General features: G+C 43.4%; 1 protein-coding gene across 6 annotated transcripts in view; it reads right to left on the minus strand.

Moving 5' to 3' along the window:
- The window catches only part of kcnh7 (potassium channel, voltage gated eag related subfamily H, member 7), a 116,636-nt gene that overhangs the window by 30,615 nt on the left and 63,906 nt on the right, over positions 1-22,115 (minus strand). For all 6 annotated transcript variants that reach the window (XM_034677624.1, XM_034677625.1, XM_034677627.1 and 3 more), the window contains 2 exons: positions 8,623-8,778; positions 2,837-3,316 (listed from right to left, as the gene is read on the minus strand). In XM_034677624.1, the coding sequence (XP_034533515.1) occupies positions 2,837-3,316; positions 8,623-8,778 (636 nt within the window). The remainder of the gene's footprint in view (positions 1-2,836; positions 3,317-8,622; positions 8,779-22,115) is intronic.

Genomic DNA, 22,115 nt, shown 5'->3' on the forward strand with positions numbered 1-22,115 from the left:
TGTAGCCAAATTAAATATATGCCAGCCAAAGACTGTACAAAAATAAGGATGTCTCAACAGAGCCTCTGAAGGGAAGCCAAAACTTTTAGAGCTCCCTCTGGTGGCTGTCTGCAGTATATGCCATAAGGCCCACCCCCTCTTGTTCTCTCTGTCATAGCAGTTTGTTCTTTGCAAGGTAAGTTTGATAGATAAGTTAACGTTTGTTTGTTAAAAAAAGGGGGCATGGCATCATGATTGACAGCTCTGTTGAAAAAAGAAGAACATGGAGAGCAAAACACTTTCAAAAAAGTGTCATTTATTTTCTTATAACTATGAAAGTCTGCTTCAAAACCACACTAGTGTCTATTCTGCTGTAGACCGGGTGTGCTCTTTAACATTATATTGGTTGGTAATGTGTGTGTTAGTTAGCAAAAGGGGTGTGGCTTCAGTCCAGCAGCCCCACAAGCCAGATTGCTTCTTCATATGCCTTGGTTCCCAAATATATGTCACCTATAGGATATGTCAGCGCCCTTTGAAGCATTTTTTTGGCTTCACTTGTTTTTACAATGGGAGGAGATGGAGGCGTGTCGTCCATATTTATGTACAGTCAATGCACTAAACTACACTTCAGTTTAAACTCAGGACTGGTTAGCACTGGTTTGAAGTCTCATGGGAATCAGAGTTGATATTTGTGTTAATAAAATCCTAAAGATACCCATCCCTAATTCTTGAATTGCTAAACAACAATAGCAGTCAGAGGGTTGGGACTTCTTATTTAAACTTTAACACAGCTAAAAGTTAAGTGAGATAGAGTGAAAGGCATGCAGCATCAGCTCTGCTACAGTTCCATTGCAATTTAAATAAATATGAGAAAAGGACACGGGTGAGCATAAAGAATTCAAATGGAAAAACAGTCGGGTTTCTTTTCATTCACTTAAGACAAGGAAACGAGGAACAAGAGGTTACACAGAATAAAGAGAGGTTACAGACAGTGGGAGGAATCATCTTGTAAAAGCTTCATTGCGTTTTTTCAATGAACAAAAGCAGCAGAGGGATGTAATGTGTTGCTTCATGCATGCGCGTGCAGGCCTCAGTTTCTTTGTTTTTTCTTTAACCAAGCCCCGGGGCGAGTGGCTCGGGATCAGCAGGTCATGACACTGAGTCATTTAGTGTTGCGCCAGTGTTTGGAGACTCCTTACAAACACACTGTCCAGTCATCCAGCAAGGCATCTGCATTCAACATGGACCTAAGTCGTGTGGAAAAACTCATGCAACAAGCAGTAGACATGGAAGAAACCCATAGAAATCAAACAGCTCGGGGTGCAGAGGGCTGTTTGTTACCTTTAAGATTGCGACCATTGTCTGCGATGGCGGCAACACGGCGTTGAGAAGGAAAGAAGAAGGAGGTGAGAGAGGAAGTTCTGCTTTTTTTTCCGTGATGATAAATAGGGGCTGGCATTAAAGCCCAGCCACTGCCTCCATGAACAATTCATTACCGTGAAGTAGATATATGACCGTGTCAGCCACCGGGAGCCATTTGAATAAGGATTCCAGATAAAGGGAGTGGTGGTGGACTGATCGGCCTGGAGGAAACCGGGCCAGTTTGGGCCACAGCTACCCTCCACCGAATGAGAGGCCAAAAGGCTAATGAGGGATTTAGACTCGAGGGAAGATCGATAGCACACAGTGCAGATGGCGACTCAATGTATTGCTGATTAAGAGACCAGCGTGCGACAGCTCATATTTCCTATTTCAGGACTGCAGGGCATTTGGTAATTAATATATAGACAAATTATAGTCATTGTTTGTCGCCAGTAATACATTCCCTCGTGACTCCTGTCATGTAAACATCTTGGCAACATCGGACTCTGTGTAATTACTGACACCGCTGGGGAAATGTTGTTTTGTTGAAGCAATTGTTGCCAACTGTGAACTCTATTAAAAAAATCAACAACACAATTTATAGAATATGAATACATCTTAAGATTTGAAGAACACCGTGTCCCTCGTGCTGACCAAGTCATAGATGACTTTGTTCTTAAAGTTTGAGCACGTTCCTTTTCAAAAGGTTATGAAGGCGAGTGACATCACAACTCGACGCCATGCAATGTGACGTACTGCAGCTCGATGTAAAGCAACGCAACACAGCCTAGCTCGCCGCAATGCAGCACCATGCAATGTCACGTCACACAACGCAACACTTCAGTTCACCGATGCAAGCACAGCGCTTCCTCCAGGACCAAAGGAAGCAGAAACTAATTTGAAGGGAAACAAGGTGAGGATACTCAGGAAGTAAAATCCTAAGCACGCAAGGGGCTGCTGTCACCGTGTGCTAGATAAATGCAAATGCTTGTTTACTCTCAGGTCACATTGACAGCTTGATGGCGTTAGAAGCAGTAAAGAGTCTTAAAGTTTGAAACAGGAGGAAGAAAACGCCTCACTAGTGGCCTTCATCACCAGAGATAGACAAACTAACCGATGAGAGGTAAGCTCTGTTTCTGCTGTTTGATTTGTTATTCTGTCAGTTTTCACAAGAAGCAGGCGAGAACAGGCCTTAATCTTGACAGGAGTCTAGACCCTCTAAGATACCTAGTCTTTAAGATCTATAACAGGAAGTTAAAGGGGTGACATCGAGAGATATAAATCCTTTGAGGCAGTGAGTTGGTTCCAAGTGTCATGTTGTAATTTTCAAATGCTTAACCGGGCGCAAAGATACTTTCACGTTTAGTGGATTACACAGACTTTCATATTACATAACAACACTTTCTATTAAACAGATAATCTGGTATAAACAAGTTCAAACAGGCAGCTTACAGTGTTCATGTTATAAATATAAAGGACAGCAGGAGATTCCTACCTTCACTGGCGTGTCTGTCCCTGAACGCCATCTTGGAGTTGGACCCAAAGCCCTCCATGTCGTGCACAGACGACGCTCTGCGAATGCTGCACACGCTCTCCCTGGAGGCCGTTGGAGTGAGTCCCGGGATTGACGGCGCCGCGATGAGTGTGTCCTCTTGGCTCTGCTGCGAGGTCGGGGCGGTGGCTTGGTCCGGGTACGTCCGGTTCCACGGACCCTTGGGCGACGAGTGGTCCAAAGGCCCGGACACGGGGGTGGAGCAGTGGCTGGGGCCGATGAGGGCGCGGGTGTCGTTGGCGTAGGAGGGGCTGCAGCTCTCCCGGGTGTTGGGGAGCTGGTAGTCGCGTGTGGCCACAGAGCCGTCGCTGTGGCGGGGGGAATCCACCATGACGGCATCGGGGTCTTCTTGGGGAAGGGACTGCTTGCTGATGCCCAGGAGAGGGAGAGCCGGGAAGCGGAAGCGAAAGAATCTCCCTTTGCCTGAGAGAGAGGAACAACATCAACAAGAGAGGAAGCTGAAGGGCTTACAGACAATTGGTAACACATAAAGTCATGAGTCCTCAGGCGATGGGCAGCCTCGTCACTCAATTATCATGCAGAGCCAAAGATCTGAAGGTATTTGACGGCTAAGAGGCTAAAAACAGCAACAGTCAGAGGGGATGTTGCTTTTTTAATGAGCCGGTGGGATCGACATAACCCCCTCCGACCTTGTGTTGTGTTTTCACGGTGTGTTTGCAGCAAAACTTGCTCGCAGTCTTCAACATCCCCGCTGATATCTCATACTTGTTTGCCAATAGCATTGAGGTGCCTGCCAGTACAGCGTTCTTAAAAAGACCCTGGCAGATCAAAACAAATGCTCGATCTGCCTGAGGCGCCAGATCAATCTTCAGTTTCCTTCAATTATTCATGGGGGAGGACGTTAGCTGAAATATTGTTGTACGTTGAGGAGTCGGTAGCGGATCACGTGCAGGGTTTTATTAGTGACTGAGCTCTTGGGAAGTGAACGCAACACAAAGTGATAATCAAGGTGGTTCTGCAGAGGCCGTGGTGAGCATCACTGAGGGAGTGTTATGCAGGAAAAAGTGAAGGAACACAAAACGGTGTCCACCATTCAGAAAAAGGAGCATTCTGTTGTGTCTAACAATATCTGCAAACATGTCGAGAGAGAGAGAGTCACATATGGGCAGCAAAGCGTGGCCTGCATGTTGTGAATCATTTAGTCGCCTGAACATATGCCGTACATATCAGTCTCTACATGGTCTCTCTACCATGAGGCGCTCATGCAAACCTGAACACATCGTCATCAGGATGCAGTCGGAGGCACATCAGGAGGTAAAATAGAGAGTTCATGTTTGAGGTTTAGCAAGGGAGCAGCATGCATCTTTATCTTCCTCAGCAGTGCTCCTTCCTCTGAGACTTGGAGCACAGAGGGAGACAGAGAACTAATTTTAGACACAATGCTCCACGCCTGCTCGGGTCAGTGTAGTGTGTTAAAATTAAGTCTCCAGCCAGATGTTGATGAAGCCGGAAATAATGATTTGCATTTCATCTGCGAGTCAGAGCGTCGTCTTAGTCTGGCATGACTACACAAGTCATCCGAATGAGGATGAAAAGGAGTCCACTTGGTGGTTTTCTTTTTACCTCTGCAAAAGCATCGTAAACAAAAGTTGTGTTTCATCCGATCTGGGCACTGTGAGGCGAATGAGGCTGCAGATCAAAAAATACCTTCTGATTCATCACTCTGCAGCCGATCCCAAACCAGCAAAAGCCAATTTATATGCCAAAGAGTCTGCACAATACAGCTAAATCTGGTTTGGAGTGGCTGCAAATGCTCCCTCCCCTCCTCCAGAGGAAGATTGCTCCGTTTTGCAATCACAACAGAGATCGTGCAGGTTGTTGTGCAGGTCTTGAAGTCATGATTTTAAGGACTTACCTCTACTGTTAAAATGACGCCTCAACAAAAATAAAGAATGGTATGAGCCGTTTCTTGTTGCTGAACCTGGAGGATAAACATATATATATACCACAAATCCTTTAATTAGCTTGTAATGCAGTCATAAATCCATGCTGTGTGCTTAGAGCACTGTATGTAACTGTTTAATTTGGATCTTGTAAGGGCTGAGTGCTGTGACTCTGTGTACAGTACATGTGTCTGTTCACTCTCCCTTCCTCCGTCCCTGCAAAGAGAAAACCTCCCCACACAACCACTGGACGCTGCACAGTGGCCCTTGTTGCTATGATACCAGAAAGTAATATTTGCATTGAATACTAATTGGGCCCTCAGATCCCCCCTCGTGTTGGGGAATGAAATGTCTTCCTGTAATGCGAGCATGATTCAGATGTCATGGGAGAGGTAGAGGCGGAACAATAAAGCGTCACCCTTTGGTAAAACCGGCTTCATGTCCTTTTGTTTTCTCTGCGTTGCTCTGGTGCTTCCGCTGACGATGAATGAAAATAAAAAGCGCCGGCTGATTTGCATGCTGTGTGCTTTTACCTCCAGGAGTGTTTACCTGCGCTCCCAGTGTGCATATTACCCAACAGCTCCAGAGAATAACACAAGTAATGCTGCTGTGTCCCCACTCTCATTTATAAAGAAGGAAAATTAAAGTGTGATTGCACTGTGCCTGAGTTAACACTAGTTAATTTCAATATTTATGGCTTTTTTCAAATTAGCTAGTCGGCAGTGATGTGTGACATTAAGGGAACAAGGAATAGAAACACACTGTATGATTCTGGACACAGATGTTCATCTTCAGGTGGGGGAAACATGGCCCTTCTTAAAGATACTTTGCTTGTTGTTTTTATTTATTTAATCTATTGTGTTTTAATCCCTCTGTAAAGTAGCCTTGAATGTTAGGAAAGGCGCTTTTAAATAAAATGTATTATTATTTTTATCATTATTATTTATACGACACTATACAATATGATCAAAACAATGTGATATGATAGATGATATGATAACGTATGGTACTGTATAATGTGATACCTAAATATGGCCCATCATTACAATAACATCCTGATTCAGTGATCTGTTTTAAGTGCCGTATTATTTTTGAATAAAAATATCATTTTACTACGGCTATATAATAATTGTATCCCATGAGTTAGGATGATGATATACTGCTGTTTTTATATTTTGTCACACCCCTGGTGCAAATTAAGTTTTTATGTTTAATGATGAGAGATAAATGAGCCATTGTTGAAAGAAGTGGGAAATCACAGCTCTCAGAGTACCACCTGTATCAAGATAAATGTGTCTCAATACTCGTTTTAAACCCTCGTCAGGTTTTGTGAGAAGATATTCGTCAGCAGTTAGAGGAAGCCAGATCACCTTGTTAAGTGTTTTTCATTAGAACTTCCTCTGCTGTATTACACCTCTTTGTAAAGGCTCCTTCCTCCACTGTGTTGCTCTGCTGAGGTTGAACTTAACTGCGAAAATATTTGAAAGAGAAAGTTTCAGAACCTCTGCTTTAAAGAAAGGGAATAAAAATAGAAAAATCCTCTCTCCTTCTTTGGCTCAAAGAGAGGATGAAGGAGGAGGCTGCGAGAACACAGAGAGAGAGAAAGACCAGCAGCTGCCAACTTGCCTCGAGGGGAAGCACCCGGCTCTGCAGAGGTGGTCAGCGGGGCGGGAAATGGTCAGGTGGCGAGACCTTCACCTTATGGTTTCTTACAAGTTCAGGTTATGAGACGCTCCGGGTTAAAGGTTGTTTCACTCCCACAGTGGAGGAACAGAAGGATGTTAATTTCTGTGTATTGTTTTTATCACGACTCAGGTTTCTTTTCATCATATATATAATCCAACTATAACCTGGTGTTTCTCTGGAGACAGTCGAATATTCTCACCCTGCTTCCCGATTTAAAGCACCAGTCTGGAGTTGTATCCTACACATCAACGTCAACGGATTTTTTTCTGTTTGTGTGTAATTTATAGATCCGTGGAAGAGGCCCTGCTCGGCGGCGTCAGAGCAAAATGGGACAATCAAAGACGGCTGCAGAATGGATGGGTCCTCGCTGAGCGGCAGAGGCAATCGATAAGCAGCACTTAATGTGTGGCTGCTCATTCCCCCAGAAGGAGACTACATAATGCAACACATGGATCATCACCTCGCACCATCTAAAGGCAGCCGCTCCTACACGTACTGCAGGAATGTGTCTTAAAATAGCAACGCAGGGGGGTTTTCTCAGAGTTGAATCTACATCTGTAGCAGTTTGTACATCCGGCTTGTTCTTTAAATATGTAGAGTTATTCATAATTTGTGACCTCTATCCATCTGCTGGTAAAATCTAAGTGCAATAGTAAGTCTCTGGAGTTCGCTGAAGGAGTGGAGTGATGAAACGAAGCCAAGGAATGCCAACTCTCCGAGGTAATCAGAAAGATCGTAGAGGTTGTGTGTAGGCTGAGAGAGAGAGAGAGAGAGAGAGAGAGAGAGAGAGAGAGAAAGACGTGTCCAGCACTGAAATCAACCTCGTAAACAAATCTGGACCAGTGGCGCCCACTTAGGGAGTCAGATAGACTTTAACTCATAGAGGCCTCCTCCATCAGGGACTGCGTTTGTGTTCAGGCTGAGCAATTAGCTCCCTCAGGAAAGTGACAGAGGAGGGCTTTATCAATGACACGTAAACACACAGGCAGACGACACTGTCTTCTACACTCGATGTCCCGCTCTTTTCCCAGCGCTCCCCATGCGGCAACGCAGCCTGTAAGGGGCCCTCATCCAATTACAGTCATGTAGAGGTGACCTCTGCTCCTCTATGCCTGCACTTTTATATGTCACAGACAGAGAGAAGAGCGAGGAGGCATCAGGAGCGTGTTGGAGAGCACCGCAGGGGAACGGCATTATACGCTATTACACCGACAGCTCGGGGAAAGCGGAGTGCTCTCCAGCACTGCTCCAGTAGTTCATCAGGCCATCCCGGCAGGCTATGAGCTATAATTGGGCCAGACCTTTAAAATGATGGCAGGCTAACACGTCAGTGTCTGCTAAACGATGGTGTCAACATGCCAGAGGAGATGTCTTGTTGGGGTTTCCTTTACCGCATTGCTGCAAGAACGAACTGAAGCAGCTCATATGAAAACATCATCAAACACTGAGTAACGCAGGAGAGCTACAGATTATAGTTATTCCTCCTTTTGTTGTTAAACAGAACTGGTGTTATAACAAAAATGGAACCGATACAGAAATGAAAATAACTGCAGTTCCTTGAGTGTCCACTAGAGGCTGGCTCCAAAGGCCAAGGAATTCCAATCTAAGCCCAACGTCAAGGCTCGGACTTCACTCCACCTCTTTGGATTAGCCCAAAGTAGATTGGAGTGAGCATCTTCTACTCAGTCTATGGTTGTGTCTGAAACCACGTACTCGCTCTGTAAAGGTTTGCATGCTGAGTTTGAAACATGTTTTTTAGAGTGTTGGTTGAATATGGGTGTATGCGGTTTATTTGTCCGCCCAAAGGAGACGTGAAATCCTAAGCTGGACATCACAACCAGTTAACATCTGAATTTAAAGCCATGAACTTGACATATGTAACCATAATGGTATCCAGCATGGTGTGCAGCATTAATGTAAGGGTCATGTTGAGCTCTTTGGACACAGTGGGGGGTTTGTTGAAGGCACAAATTGATGTGGATGTAGGGAAAGGTTGCGAGGGAAAGGTCATGACTGGCTGTTACATTACGATCACTCAGGGATGATGTCTTACTTCATTTAGGGACCAAGCAGAACCTATATAAATGCCGTATTGGATAGAAACCACCATGTGCTGTCACGTTTTTCCTCTTTACTCACGTTGATCAGCTTTGGACGGCGAGGTGTGGTTGAGTCTCTCCAGCGAGTCGCTGCTGCCTTCGTCCAGGATGTAATCGAAGTTGAGGATGAACATCATGACCACGCCCTCCTCGTTCTTCACGGGGATGATGTGGGTGGCGCACAGGAAGTCTGAACCTAAACCACAAGAAATGAAACCAAGATGAGAAGTGGGTAACACATTTTTATGTTTTGTTTTTGATGAGTTTGGTGCAAGGCTTACTGCAATCACTCATAGAACCCCTGAAATTGAACTCCCTCGCCATCAATCTAACGGGCGAGCTCGGCTTATTCAAAATTCATAACTTGATTATTTCCCATGCAGAAGAAAATGGTCAAACTTTACAGAGAGCGAAAGGAACAAGAGTTTCTAGACAGAGTACAGTTTGACCCTGGAGCTTTCCATTAACACTCTTTGACATTCAAACATCTTAGTCCGGATAAAGCTGCGTGAGGCCGGGAGGAGAAACAAGGGTGAAAAGGTCAAGAGGTCCACTGAGAGCGGAGCCTCTGGAGCCGAATGATTTCATAAACCCAGACAGTCCTGCTGCTGGGGACTGTGGGGTTCAGTACAGTCAAGTACAGTACAACATGCACTCACCTCCAGATAACTTTACTGCCTTATCCTGTTACCTCCATGCTGTTTGACCCTGCATGACATGACATGCAAATTCATCACTCTGCAGCACGATTCATGCTCGCTGAATGCAGCAACCACAGTTCTTATCTTTCTTGCAGGAAAGAATTAATTGGTCTCACTTCTTTAACCTGAAATGCTGCCGCCGGCTCCACAGTGGGAGGTAAATTCAACGCAACACTCCTAATGACTCACACAGCACACAACTGGTTAACAGAGATGTTTATTCCCTGCCTCTTGTCTTAGAGTCAAATTGAATGGATGGGATGTGGAGGGAGCCATGCCAAAGATTACTGGTGTAGAAAATGAAATGTAGATTAAGTTTTAAATAATGAACGTGGACATCTCTGGAAGATGCTCTCCCTCACACTCGGCTCTAAGTCCTGCTGTCACCAGGAAGCTATTTATAGCTCGCCCAGCAGGCACCCGGCCCACAGCACTTCTTTTCTGGGAGAGGGAGGGGGGGGGGGGGGGCACAGACATGCTGCTGCGCACAGCTCTTCCTCCACTGGCTCTCGCGAATATGCCTGCCACTCAAGCCAAATAGCTGCAGACGTACAGTCCTCGTTAATATCTCTCCCACTGTATCATCTGACTCTGGAATCCTTTTGTGCTGTAACGTGACATAGCGGCCGCTTCACGAGGCTGGGGTTTGATTTATGTATCGGGTGGCCCTGATTCCGCTGGGCTAAGCAGTAACCTGCCCCTAATAGTACATCAGTGTCAGGAGGAGTGGCTGGAGTCATTAGTTTTGGTCAGAGTGAATAGAGGGCGGGGGGAAGTAAAATGTACATCCTGTGTCTTTCATAACATGCAAAAGACACTGCTACTGCAGGTGGAGTTGTCTCTGGATGCACTTTGACCAACATAGAGTCAAATTATATAATTTTTCTTCACTACAAAACCCCTTCGATGTATTTCAACTTCAAAATCAGTGTTTTAACCTTATTTAAAGGTTGCTTATTTTAAAAAGAAGATGTGATAAGCATCTTCCTTTTTGAATCCCATTTTTGCAGATTCAAATTGAAATCATCACGTCAGTCTCCATGGAAACAAACGAGCACAGAGGAGACAAGCAAACTTCACTTTGCCAAGTTGGATATTAGTTTCATTTGTCTGCGGCACAAAGCAACAGCATGATTGTTCTCCGATGAAATATAATCATCTCCCTGCTGTTAGATTGAGGAGAGCTCTTGCATAAAAAATAAAAATAAAAAAAGAGAGAAATGTTCCTTTAAAATTTGGCGGATTTTCAGTTTTAAGCTAAAAATGTTGGAATTAAAACTCAAGGGGTGCAGGTTTGGCTTGGTTGGATTTCCAGTCCTGACAGGATTTGGTGCACGACTCTACACAAAAAAAACACCCCAAAAAACTCTCAAGTTGAGATGAAACGACGAGTCAAGAGGGACATTTTTTTCTAGTGTAAAGCAGCATTAGAGGTCAAGTGTAGAAGGCCGACTTCAGAAGTTTAACTCATCTTGTACACACTTGAACACCAATGACAAAAAGCAACACAGGCACACATTCCTCCACACACACACACACACTCCGGAGTGCTCGGCGTAACCTCTGCATGCCTCAGGAGGAGCCAGCTTTGTAAAGCAATCTGAGTCGTGTGTGTGTGTGTGTGGACATGTATGCGTGCACTCTAAAAATAAGCCGCTTGGAAACCATAGGCATCTATAATTCATTGCAGCAAAGTATTATGTTCTAGAAAGTATAATGGTCGGACTTGGTTGCGATATGAGAATGAGAGGAGGCTCTATGGAGGGAGAGGGACGGGGATGGACGTCTAAATCAATATGAGAATGAGTTTGTAGGGATTCTGTTTGGTTATCAAAGGGTTAAGAAATGTTTTGTTCATGCATGTGCTGCTCTGTCATGTCGCACACTGCAGCTAACAACCAAATGTCATGCAAATGAATTTGAATTTTAAAGAGAGAGCGAGTTCAAGAAAAGTGCACGTGGTCTGGACTGAACAGGGATGAGAAGAGGACGTGTGTGTGTGTGAGATGAAAGTGTGTGTTCTCTGTATTAACCTCCACTTCGACTTGCGTGTGTTTGCTCTTAAAATCTGCATCTAAATGTAAAAATGACAGTTTCCACTTGTGCTGAGCCGAGTCAGAGTGCGGCTTGTTTCGTTTTTCCATTACTGTCAGACACAAACAGAAGTGTGTGATGAGGCACGACAGAATGAGGCGAGATAAATCTGTTAATAGGAGTTATTTTCCCCTCGCTTTCCCCTCCGTTTCCCATTATGCTTTACTTCTCTCCGCTCAATATCTGCCTCTATTACTCTCCTCTTCTTTGTACTTTCCATGTCCTTGTCTGTCTATCCCTCTCTCTCCATTCACTGTTATTAAATCCACTCTGGGCCTGATTTTTTCTCCTTTTCCAATCTCAGAAGCTGTCTGCTATCACCTCACAACAATATATAGGCCTCTTTGAACAGCAGCTACCTTGTATTGTGGTGTTGCAGGCAGTTAGTGATAAACCATTTACAGACAGGGCTTTTTTTTTCTGTGTTCAGCCTTGTTTACAGCCCAACTAGCAACTCAAGTGGCCGTGTGTTCAGGCCAAAAGCAGGTCAAGATTGTCCTCCTGAAATGTCTGCAAAATACGCCGCTATTTCTTTGTTGAGTCTCAGCTTCACTGTAAATTGTAAGTTACACAAAGTTTGACTCAAAATGACAAAAATATGATGGAGAATGTAACATTTTTAGCTTTGTAGGTTCTGTCCTCAGGTGGGAAATAAATCAAATGCAAAAATAAAAATTAGATGAATTGAGTTCAGATCATCACTTCTCAGGAAGTTGAGGGATTTTTAACAAATTGGTTTTATGGTTAGTCTCAGTTTCACTGTAAATAGAAGGTTAGGTTTAGAAGGTTTTTTTCTGGGTTACTTCATCCATATGATTTCCTTTTGATTTTCTTGCTGCAGCAGTAAGGATATCTAAACACTGTATGTCTTTCTGGCGAGTCTCAGTTTCACTGTAAATAGTAAGTAATCTAGAGGCCTCTCTGGCATACTTAAGGTATATGAGAAATTCTGCCTGCTTTTGCTCTCCACAAAGACACACTAAAAACACACTCTAAACAGACACCATAATTCATCCTGTACAGAAAATCTGCACCCTTGAGTACAGACTCTACATTTTTATTAAGGATCTGTAAAAAGAGATTAGTCTTTTTCAGTTACTTCTTCTCTGGTTCCACCTTCAGCCTTTCTTTCTCACACTCCCTGCACATGTCTCTCTCCCTGAGAAATGAGATCGCAGCTCAGGGAGGCCACCTGACGTGTTATAAGCGGACAGATCAAACACGTCCCTGGTGCTACAGCAGATGCAAATTTGTGCCTGTCTGCCTGCCTGCCTGCATATCCTGCCTCAGCTGAGGGTCAAAGACAAACACACACACGCACACACCCGCAAACAGAAACAACATTTACATTTCTCAGTTGCACACAAACGCACGCACATAAACACTAATGAGTATCACTGATTCTCAGTTCGGCTCACACACAGAAACACACAGCGGCTCACGCACAGGCTGCCGGCAGCCTTAATTAGCAGAATGTTCTCTGTCCAACTAAATCTGAAATGCAGGCGCTGGAGCTGGTTTACATGCTGCAGCGTAATGAGAGGATGCACCTTTGAAAGACACTAAAACAGCCTTAGTCAGAGCATCTCTGATCTGAATATTCATGCGGAGCAAAACACAGCAAAGCATCCTGGGTGTGATACATCAGGCCATCTTTTTCCTCTTCTTTAAAACCAAACCCTCTGTCTTTTCAAAAACAGCCTGACTCAGCGCTCTCCTTCCCAAACTCAGACGTACACTCACGGATGGACGAGCTACAACAGAAACTATCTTTTTCATTCCTGGTCTCTAATCCTCCGAGGATGATGGATGGAAGGAGAGTGCTGACTTGCAGTTTGCAAGAGAAATCAAACAATCTCAAACTTTGGCAAGGTGAATGTGAGGTAATAAAACACAGGAGGTGCCAATCATCCACACAAACATCTCAAAATTCCTCCAGCTAAACTGTGACGTGTGTTTGGAACAGGCCTGATAAGCCTACTGCGTGGCATTCTAGTGCGTTGCTGCTCCGGCCTGCTGTGTCAAAGTCAAGCAATAAGCCTTAAGCCTGAGTGGAAACGTGGGTCTTATCGATTGAAACATTTTCCACTCGGCTTCATTTCCTCGCAGTCTACCTGGATTAACGGGGCTACCTGGTAATCTGCTGCTACACAGATGGCGCGGCAGGATGACGGCGCAGCGTGCCTACACAGAATATGCCAAGTCACAGTATGCCGAGGGGCTCTTTAATGGCGTTAGGACACTCATCAACACTGGTCCTAATGGTGTTCTGACTAAACTGGACTAAAAGATAAGAAGTAGTCTGGTGGATGTTTACAGATGAGTCTGGTTCTGCTCGAGGTTTCTGCCTGATTGAAGGACGTTTTCCTTTCCACTAAATTTTTTATTACCCATATGTATTAAATACTGGATTCTGATTGGTCAATTTCACCCCTGCCTGTTGACACTGTGGCTGAAACATGACTTCCTGTTTCAGGCTGGACTTGAAGAAGGGGAAATAGTGACCGTTAGCAGGCAGAGAGCAACCTGAGGTGCTACTGGGCCCAGACCATCTTGTATGCGGACAAGGACAAGGGGAGCAACATCCTGTCCTGCAATCCTGTTTACTTTAAGTGGCAGCAGCACACTTATGGCAAAGTGTGGTGACCTGTAAGTTGGAGGCAGCAATAGTTACTGACACAGGGGCGGACAGGCAGAAATATTGATGACACAGGTAGCACTTTTAAAAGATGTGTGCTCTCCACGCTCCTGTCAGAGTCGCTGCTCATTGGAAAGAAACAGATAAAACTGTAAAACAATCAAGGCTGATTTTGAACGCCTCTGATCTCTCCTGGTTCCTTTGACCTTGAAGTTTGGACTGAGAACAGCCTCACTGTCGGACATCAGGAGGAAGTTCGCCTGAGGACACGTTAATATTGCCCTGATTCACCACTGACCAACTGTTCACACAGAGTGGCGCCTTCATTACTGAGCTCTCCAAAACACACACACACACACACACACACACATACATACACACACACACACACACGCATCTTTGAAATTACCTCCCTGTTCACCTGGGTTCACTCACCCTTTGCCTCCACATTCTCCTCCTGAAGTTATATTAATGGCTCCTTATAAAAGGTGGCGCCGGTTCAAGCTCATTTTCAGGCTGAGAGCTCGCTGCTGCTCGGCGCTGAAGGTCTCGTTTTTCCCTCCTTCATTTCAGTCTGCTAAATTAATAGTGAGGCAGCGATGTGTAGGATTTCGTGGGAATCTTTATGGATATGAGGCAGAAAAACTCGACTAATGTTCAATTATATGAATTTTTTATGATCACTTTCTAAATTAAAGCCCTCCTGACTCGGAAAAAACGATTCAATTTAGGATCTAAATGGAGACAGCTTTTCTTAAAGTTGGAAATGAAATGTGTAAAGGAAAAACACTTATTTCAACTAAACTTTTAACTCACATAGGGGAACAATTCGATTTAGAGAAGAAAAGTAATTTGCAATTTCTCTTACTCTTACTTTAACTCCAACAACATTTTTCTCACAGCTTAAAGCTAAAACTTTTTATGGTGTGTTAGAAAGTTAGAAGAGGTAGATAGACTATTTTAAACGATGGGTGACGTGTCAGCTCCATAAAAATGAAGCCAAAACACTTAGAGCTCCCTCAAGTGATTGGCTGCAGTTAAAGTACTAAAGCCTGCCTCCTCCATATAAACAGATGGGACATGGGTCAAACTTAAAAACTGAAATACAGGTCAAAGAAACTTTTCTCAAACATGCTTTCTGTTGTTATAGTCAGTTCTTATCAAGCTAATTTAAGTCCAAGGGAATTTTAGTTTGCAGAATGTCAGTGTCTGTCACAGGGGGTACCTGTGTATCACTCTTCTGTAAAACTATTAACTACTAAAACCACTAAATTACCATTTTGGACCCTTCTGTCTGAGGGAAAAGCAGCCTCAGTGTGGAAGCTTGTAGCAATGGGAAGTCCAGCTCTTTTTAGTGATGCAGATCATTTGGCTAAGCGAGAACCGACTCCCAAACGGCTCTTCATAGAACTATTTTTTAACATTATCCTTTTCTATTTACTTTCATTTGAACTATTTATATTCTTATCATCATTTTGATGCTCTAATTCTTTCATTAATAGCTTAAATTACACACTTTATTGCTGTTGGTGTGCATTTTTTTATATGTAGCATGTTTTGTCCTGATTTTGTGTTTCATTTTTCTTTTTTTCTCATTTTCAATCGCTTTAAAGTTCTCTATATCACATTTGATGTGTTCGAAAGGTGTTAAATAAATAAAGCTTGATTGATTTTGGTCAACAAGAGCTGGCTTGAAGAACTGAGTCGTTCGTGAACACCACATTGCTGCGTTTCTACAGTGAAGTACAGTAACACGAAAATTGCGGCATTAAAGGAACTTGAATTTAATAAAAGTTAAAGGTTTTAAAATTGTCTTTACATTTCAAAAGTGAGCTTACAATAACAAAAGGTTACATCTTTGTTATATGCACACCACCATGTTTTACTGCAGTACACCACAGACCTGAGCAGATATAATACATACAGCTCCCAACTCCTGTGTGATTCTGCAAGGTCCATAATGTTTAATAATGCATTGTGTTTTTGCACGTAGAAATCAAAGTATAAAGTTTTAAGGATATATAAGTAGGAGAAAGTACAACGTGTCACCGTGAAATACTGCTAAGTGTAGCAAACAACCCCAGAAAGACTCACTCAATGAGACGACTGCAGCAGTGTGCTGGTGTGATGATTGAAGCTGGTTTCACACATCATAATACGAGTTAAAGCTAGTGCAAATTACAGTTTTGCCCAAAGAGGGGAGGACAGATGACTGAGCGCTGTGGGAAAGATTTTCTGCTCCATTATTTCATCAAAGCAAAGCCACATTTCTTTGACTGTTATTACACACTACATTTCGCACATCACTGAGGAAACTTAAATTATTAAACAAATAGGGATCGCTGAGAGTGTGTGAGTGTGTGTGTGTGTGTGTGTGCTGCGGTGTGGTGAGGGGAGTTCCAGTTTCAACACGCTGGAAATTTCATTAGATTCTATTTCCACTATCAATAATTAAGACAATGCAGCTCAACAGGGGGCGGCTTTAACGCGGACACGACGTCCAGAAAGTGCGATTAAGATGCCATCCTTCAAGTGTCTTTTCTCTCCTTCTCTCACACACACACACACATACACACACACACACACACACACATTGTTGACTAGTCGTGTCTGACAGTGATTATGGCATGGTGGCACACGGGAGCCCTGATAACCTTCATTTGGAGCGACTGCTGCCAACAGGATCCCAGTGAAATCATTTTAAATTGCAGCCTCTGCCTCTTGCCCTGGACTAATAGCCATGTGTGCGGATGTGTGCAAGAGTTATTTGTGTGTGTGTGTGTGTGAATGAGTGACACTGATGTGAGCGAGGCCTCCAGCTGCAGGGAGCTAACGCTGCTTGAGGGGTTGCAGTGACATCTCCCTCATTGTTGCCCTGCAGCTCTCTCTCTCTCTGTCTCTGTCAAAGCGCTCAGCGGGGAGCGTGTGTGGCTTTACACGGCTAATTGTCAGCGTATCAACTTATCCAGGCTGCTCTCTGACCCTGAGTTGATCTCTGCGGCACTATCATCATGTCCTCCTTGACTTAACATCAAAAAGGTGAGCGCAACGTCAGCGTTCTTTGACGGCATGAAGCCCGGAGTGAAGACGGTGTCTCTTCTTACAAGCTGCTCAATCTGGCGGTCACTCTTGAGAATTGCTCAACCTTTACAATAAAATTTAAAGATGAAAATAAACACAGCCAGGCGAAGATTATAAAGATATAAAAAAGAGAAAAGTTAACTCGTATGATTGACCTTCTTTCAGCTTATTTTTTCCCCTCCCATTCCTGGGAAATGTGATCCTTTCCCCTTCTCCTGCGGGAACATTCACTCGTAGAGCTGAGAGCTGTTTAGCTCGGATGCCAGCTCTCTAATCCAGGAGGGAGACTTTATCCCCAGGGAAACAATATCATCAGAGCCGGCATGAAGGGCCTGGTGGTAACCCAAAGGTCATGTGTCAAATCACTGCAACACACAAGTTCATTCATTGACTGGAGAATCAATGGCATGTCCAACCTTACGCTGCTTCCTAAGCTCCCATTCGCTCCGTTCAGCATTTCCACACTGCAGACACTTTCACTTGATGTATTGCTCAGAGTGGAAAGTGAAATAAAGATTGTTATAAAGTGTTATTATATTCTGCTGATCCATCAACATCTGACAGGATAATGGGAAGTTTAACCAGGAGGGACACACGGCTACTTTTTGGGTATTAGAGAAAGGGGTCAATTATTTTCCAGTTTAACTCACTTTACCTCCTGACTCCTCACAGGGCGATGATCACATTCATCCTGCACTGTACCTTTAAGAGGCATTTTTTATTCTTCAGTTAATCACATACTGTGATTCATTATTACATCATTATCCTGCATCTCAACCAACTTATCCAAGAATGAATTGTGATACATTGTATTGTGATATTATCACTACTGTGGGCAATTAATCATGTATCGTATTTTATTCTTCTATGTTATATCATAGCACATAGTTACGTAACATATTGTATTGTAAAATATCATTGTATCATATTGTATCAAATTGTTATATATCCTAATGTAAGGTAACCCAATGTAATGCAACGTACTATTGTAACAAAACGCAACCCAGCGTTGCGTATCATAACGTGACGTAACGTGTCATTATTAACTTAACGTAACATAACACAACCTAGCAAAGCGTATCCTAAGATGATGCATCGTAACATAATGTATTGTATTGTAACATATCGTAATGTAACATACCTTAAATTAACACACCATAATTTAACATACCATAACATATCGTAACTGTTACTGGACAGGGAGCTAACACTATTTTTTTCACTGCAGTGACAGAAAATCAATTTTATCTATAAACTCATTCAGAGCTTCAGAAGTTATGACTCCCATAGTGAGGTATATCACTGTTAGGTAACTCCAGTGGCCCATATATTACGTTGACTCTACTTGTATCAATTACAATGAGACACCTTGCAGAAGAAGAATGTTCTCATTCAAATTTAAACCACTGGAACAAAAACCACGAGACTGAGAGACGGCTTCATCTTCAGTTCTAGAAATCCAGCATCAACAATCCATACTACTGCATCTCTACTCTCATGTTGTCATTGTGCAACAGCCTCGACTGAAGCTATAGGACCTGTGGGTGTTTTAAAGTGATCCACTGCAGCCTTTTGAGGATGTGGAGGCAGCTGGTATTGCCTGAAGTAGTAAACTAGAAAGACAAAATCAATGTGGAAGAGAACGTGATGAGAAGGACTCAGACATTAACGCCTTTAACTCAGATATAATTGTACTTTTTGTTAAATTGTGAAGCCCGGTTTGTGAAGCTGATTGAGGAGATAATCTAAGGTCCGGGGAGCGAGAACTAAGCAATTCATGGAATACAACAAAGCCTTGCAGCGTGGCAGAATTAACGGGAATAATCTGTCTGAGGCTTTGGGCGCTGTGCGGTGTCACAGCAAAAGGTTATCTGTGAGATCATGGTGGGTGATGGAAGGCTCTGCGGACTCTCTGTCAAACAGCAAGCTGTGACAGTGCCATAAATACTCTGTTTATCATAACAAATGTGGAAGAAAAGAGGAGGACTTGACAGATGGTTCAGCAAGAGACAAAAAGCAAATTGATCAGACGTGTTGGGGAAATAAAAGTGGACTTCTGAAGCGCTGCTATCTTCAAAAACACACAAAGTTTTTCTTTTTTATGTACAAAACATGTCTCAGACTTTTTATGTTTCCAAACACAAATGGAGCCCTTATCAGACGGCCAAAACAGAAAAACAGAACCATAGAAATGTAATCAAAAGCCAATTAAACTGATGTACATGAGTGTTTGGATTATTCCGGCTACAGCTAATTAGTGGCTTTCAAGTTTGCTGGTGTTTTTAAAGGGCTTGTGTGGTTTTTGTGTTCACGCTCACTAAAAGGGTGTTTGGGCTGGATTTCATAACCCTTAAAATACAACACTCACTTAATCTCTGTGCATGATTTAGCTTCTTAACTCACAGATATGTGGAGATAACTGAGTCTTTACTTGAGTAATTCAGGGTGGGAATCCCAGGGTAGTATAGGATACGATGTTACCCAGATGACATGATGAGGCAATTCTACCAAAACAGACCAAACCTATTATTTTGTAAAGCCTTGAGTTGATTCAAAATTGCAGAAATTATGATTGCAATTCTGACGTGAATCAGCCCCCTCCCCACTTCTACTACAGACGTCTTCTAAACAATGTAACGCACATCTCATCATCTGAGGCCCCGACAAAGCCTGACGAGACGGCCTGACAGAAACAAGCTAAGGCAATTACACCCTCACTGGGATGTAGCGTAAGTGCTCCTGCAGATGCTGAAGCAAATTCGATTAGAGCTCCCTGTAAAAGCTTTTGTGTTAAAGCGGTTCCTGTCACTTCTGTCTCATCGCAGCACGGTGGTACTAAATTACTTTTCTCATATTGTCAAGAAGTCGGCGATATGCATAAATATCTGCCGGTGTGTGGTAGAAGAGAAGTGGATAACCATGTGAGTTTTTGTGTCTGAGGAAGATCATCGTGGTGCAGCGGTTTGATAATCTGCAGGTGTCCCATCAGACTCTGAGGGCTTCTGATTCAATCTCCATGAAAGTGAGTCTGGGGTTGATACGGGGTGCTGACCTCTGCCTGGCATTTATGTTCAGCGACCAATAATGGGCTAATTTGTGAATGTAGACTTTCACCAAAAGGTCGAATGCAGGGATATTCAAGAAAAATCAACCCTGTGGAAGGGAGGTGATTCAAGGGCGTACTTTGTGCAGGAAATGTGAATTAAATGGCGTTTTTATGAGCGCTTTATTACACAAGTACATCTGGAAACTGACCAAATGTAAAACAGACGCCCACATGAGCATAACAATGAAGCTAGCACGTGATCTGATGAATGAAGGAGCCTGAGAGAGAGAGAGAGAGAGAGGGGGGAAAAATGAATGGCTCCTCATTCACAGATGTACTCATATCCAATCTGTGAATGAACGCAAAGCAGGGATCACGGCTGGAAATCACATACTGATAAATATGAGTGCTCCACTGAAGAGCGGGGCGGAGGGGCTGAATGAGTATGTTTACAATAAACCTCTTAAGTGCGCTCGCGTGAGTCCCTCTAGGATTCTCGCATTAAAACAAAAACTGCTATATAATCTGGGGAAATAATCTGTATTGCTCAGATACAGCTCATCACATGGATGAATCATATCCTCCATCGCTCGGGGAAGTTGGGTGAGACCGGGTGTTGTTCTGTTGGTATGGCTGGAGTTAGAGGAGCCACTGGAGGGAGGGGAGGGGGAGCAGCAGAGCGCGGTGCTGGTTGGGGGAAGGGGGGGTGTATGTGCTGTCAGACTGTTTACTGTCTGTTTGTGGTAATGCCATCACATAATGGTAGCGTGTGTGTGGGCTTAATCCATACATCCAACATGGGAGTGACCTATATTTAGACTCTGGCGCGGTGCCAGCAGAGCACGGCTGGGAAATAGATTTCATAAGAACAAGCAGAGGTTAAACTGGTATGTTTGGTTGATCCGGGTAATCATTAAATATTGTACACATGGCTGGCTGCTGATATGATACCCACAGCAGGTTTTTAAATCTTCTTTGTACGCTTATTTTGTGGATAAATGCTGCGACTGAAACCTAATTTTTATTACTTCAAGGGATATTAGTCAGAAGAAACGCTGCCAATTATTACACTCAAATTTCAGTGACAGGAAAAGAGTGATCAGATTTCTCTACGAGTGTCGGGATTTTATTTTGAAAGCATAAACATCTTTTTAATAACCTTTTCAGAGCAGCCTTGAACTCCATTCAACTTGTCTGGATGACTGAAGAGAGAATAATGTTAAGATGTACAACCATGAAGACGAATGAGGCACACGGGGGAACAATAGAAAGAGAGAGAGCCTGGAGGAACGACTTATTGATCAGAGTGACCCAAAAAGCAAAAGCAAAAGCAAGGGTCCATGAATTTAAAATCTAACCTTTTCAAAGACGTTTCTAATTGAAGTCGCTGCATTTCATTTGATTTAGCAGGTTCTTTATGCTTAGTTGTTTTAGCGGGTTTTGCATGAGTCATTAAGTGACGGTTGTTTTATGTTTTATTCTGAAAATATCTGTTTGTCTGCCTATTCAGACTTAAAGCTGCTAAACACCAACACCCTGTCATGACTCTTTGAGCCTTAACATGAAGGAACAAGGTACCTCAAAGTGCCTAAATACCCCTTTCCCACCAACACAGTTCCAAGGCTGGCTTGGAACCAGTGCCTCATCTGGAACCAATTCTTTGTGTGTCGACCATCACAGAACTGTCCCTAAAGTAGGAAAAGAGCTCCAAAAGTGGCACCAAATCCTTGCTGAGCTTACATCAGGGGCTGAGGGGCAGGGTGTCTGTGGAATAGCAAACTGGTTCTTGGAAGTTTCTCATGAACCAGCATGAGCATCAGCTGAGAACTAGCACGGCTACTTAAGTGGAAAAGGACCCTGAAGGGTACCACGAAAAAAAAGGGGAGTTCAGTTGACTGTAGTGAAAAACTATGCCTGATAAAAGATACTGTTCTCAGAGTCCCAAACTTTGAAGCCTGGGGTCACAGAGTCAA

This window comes from Notolabrus celidotus, chromosome 24 (genome assembly GCF_009762535.1).
Source record: "Notolabrus celidotus isolate fNotCel1 chromosome 24, fNotCel1.pri, whole genome shotgun sequence".
Classification (NCBI taxonomy): Eukaryota; Metazoa; Chordata; class Actinopteri; order Labriformes; family Labridae; genus Notolabrus; species Notolabrus celidotus.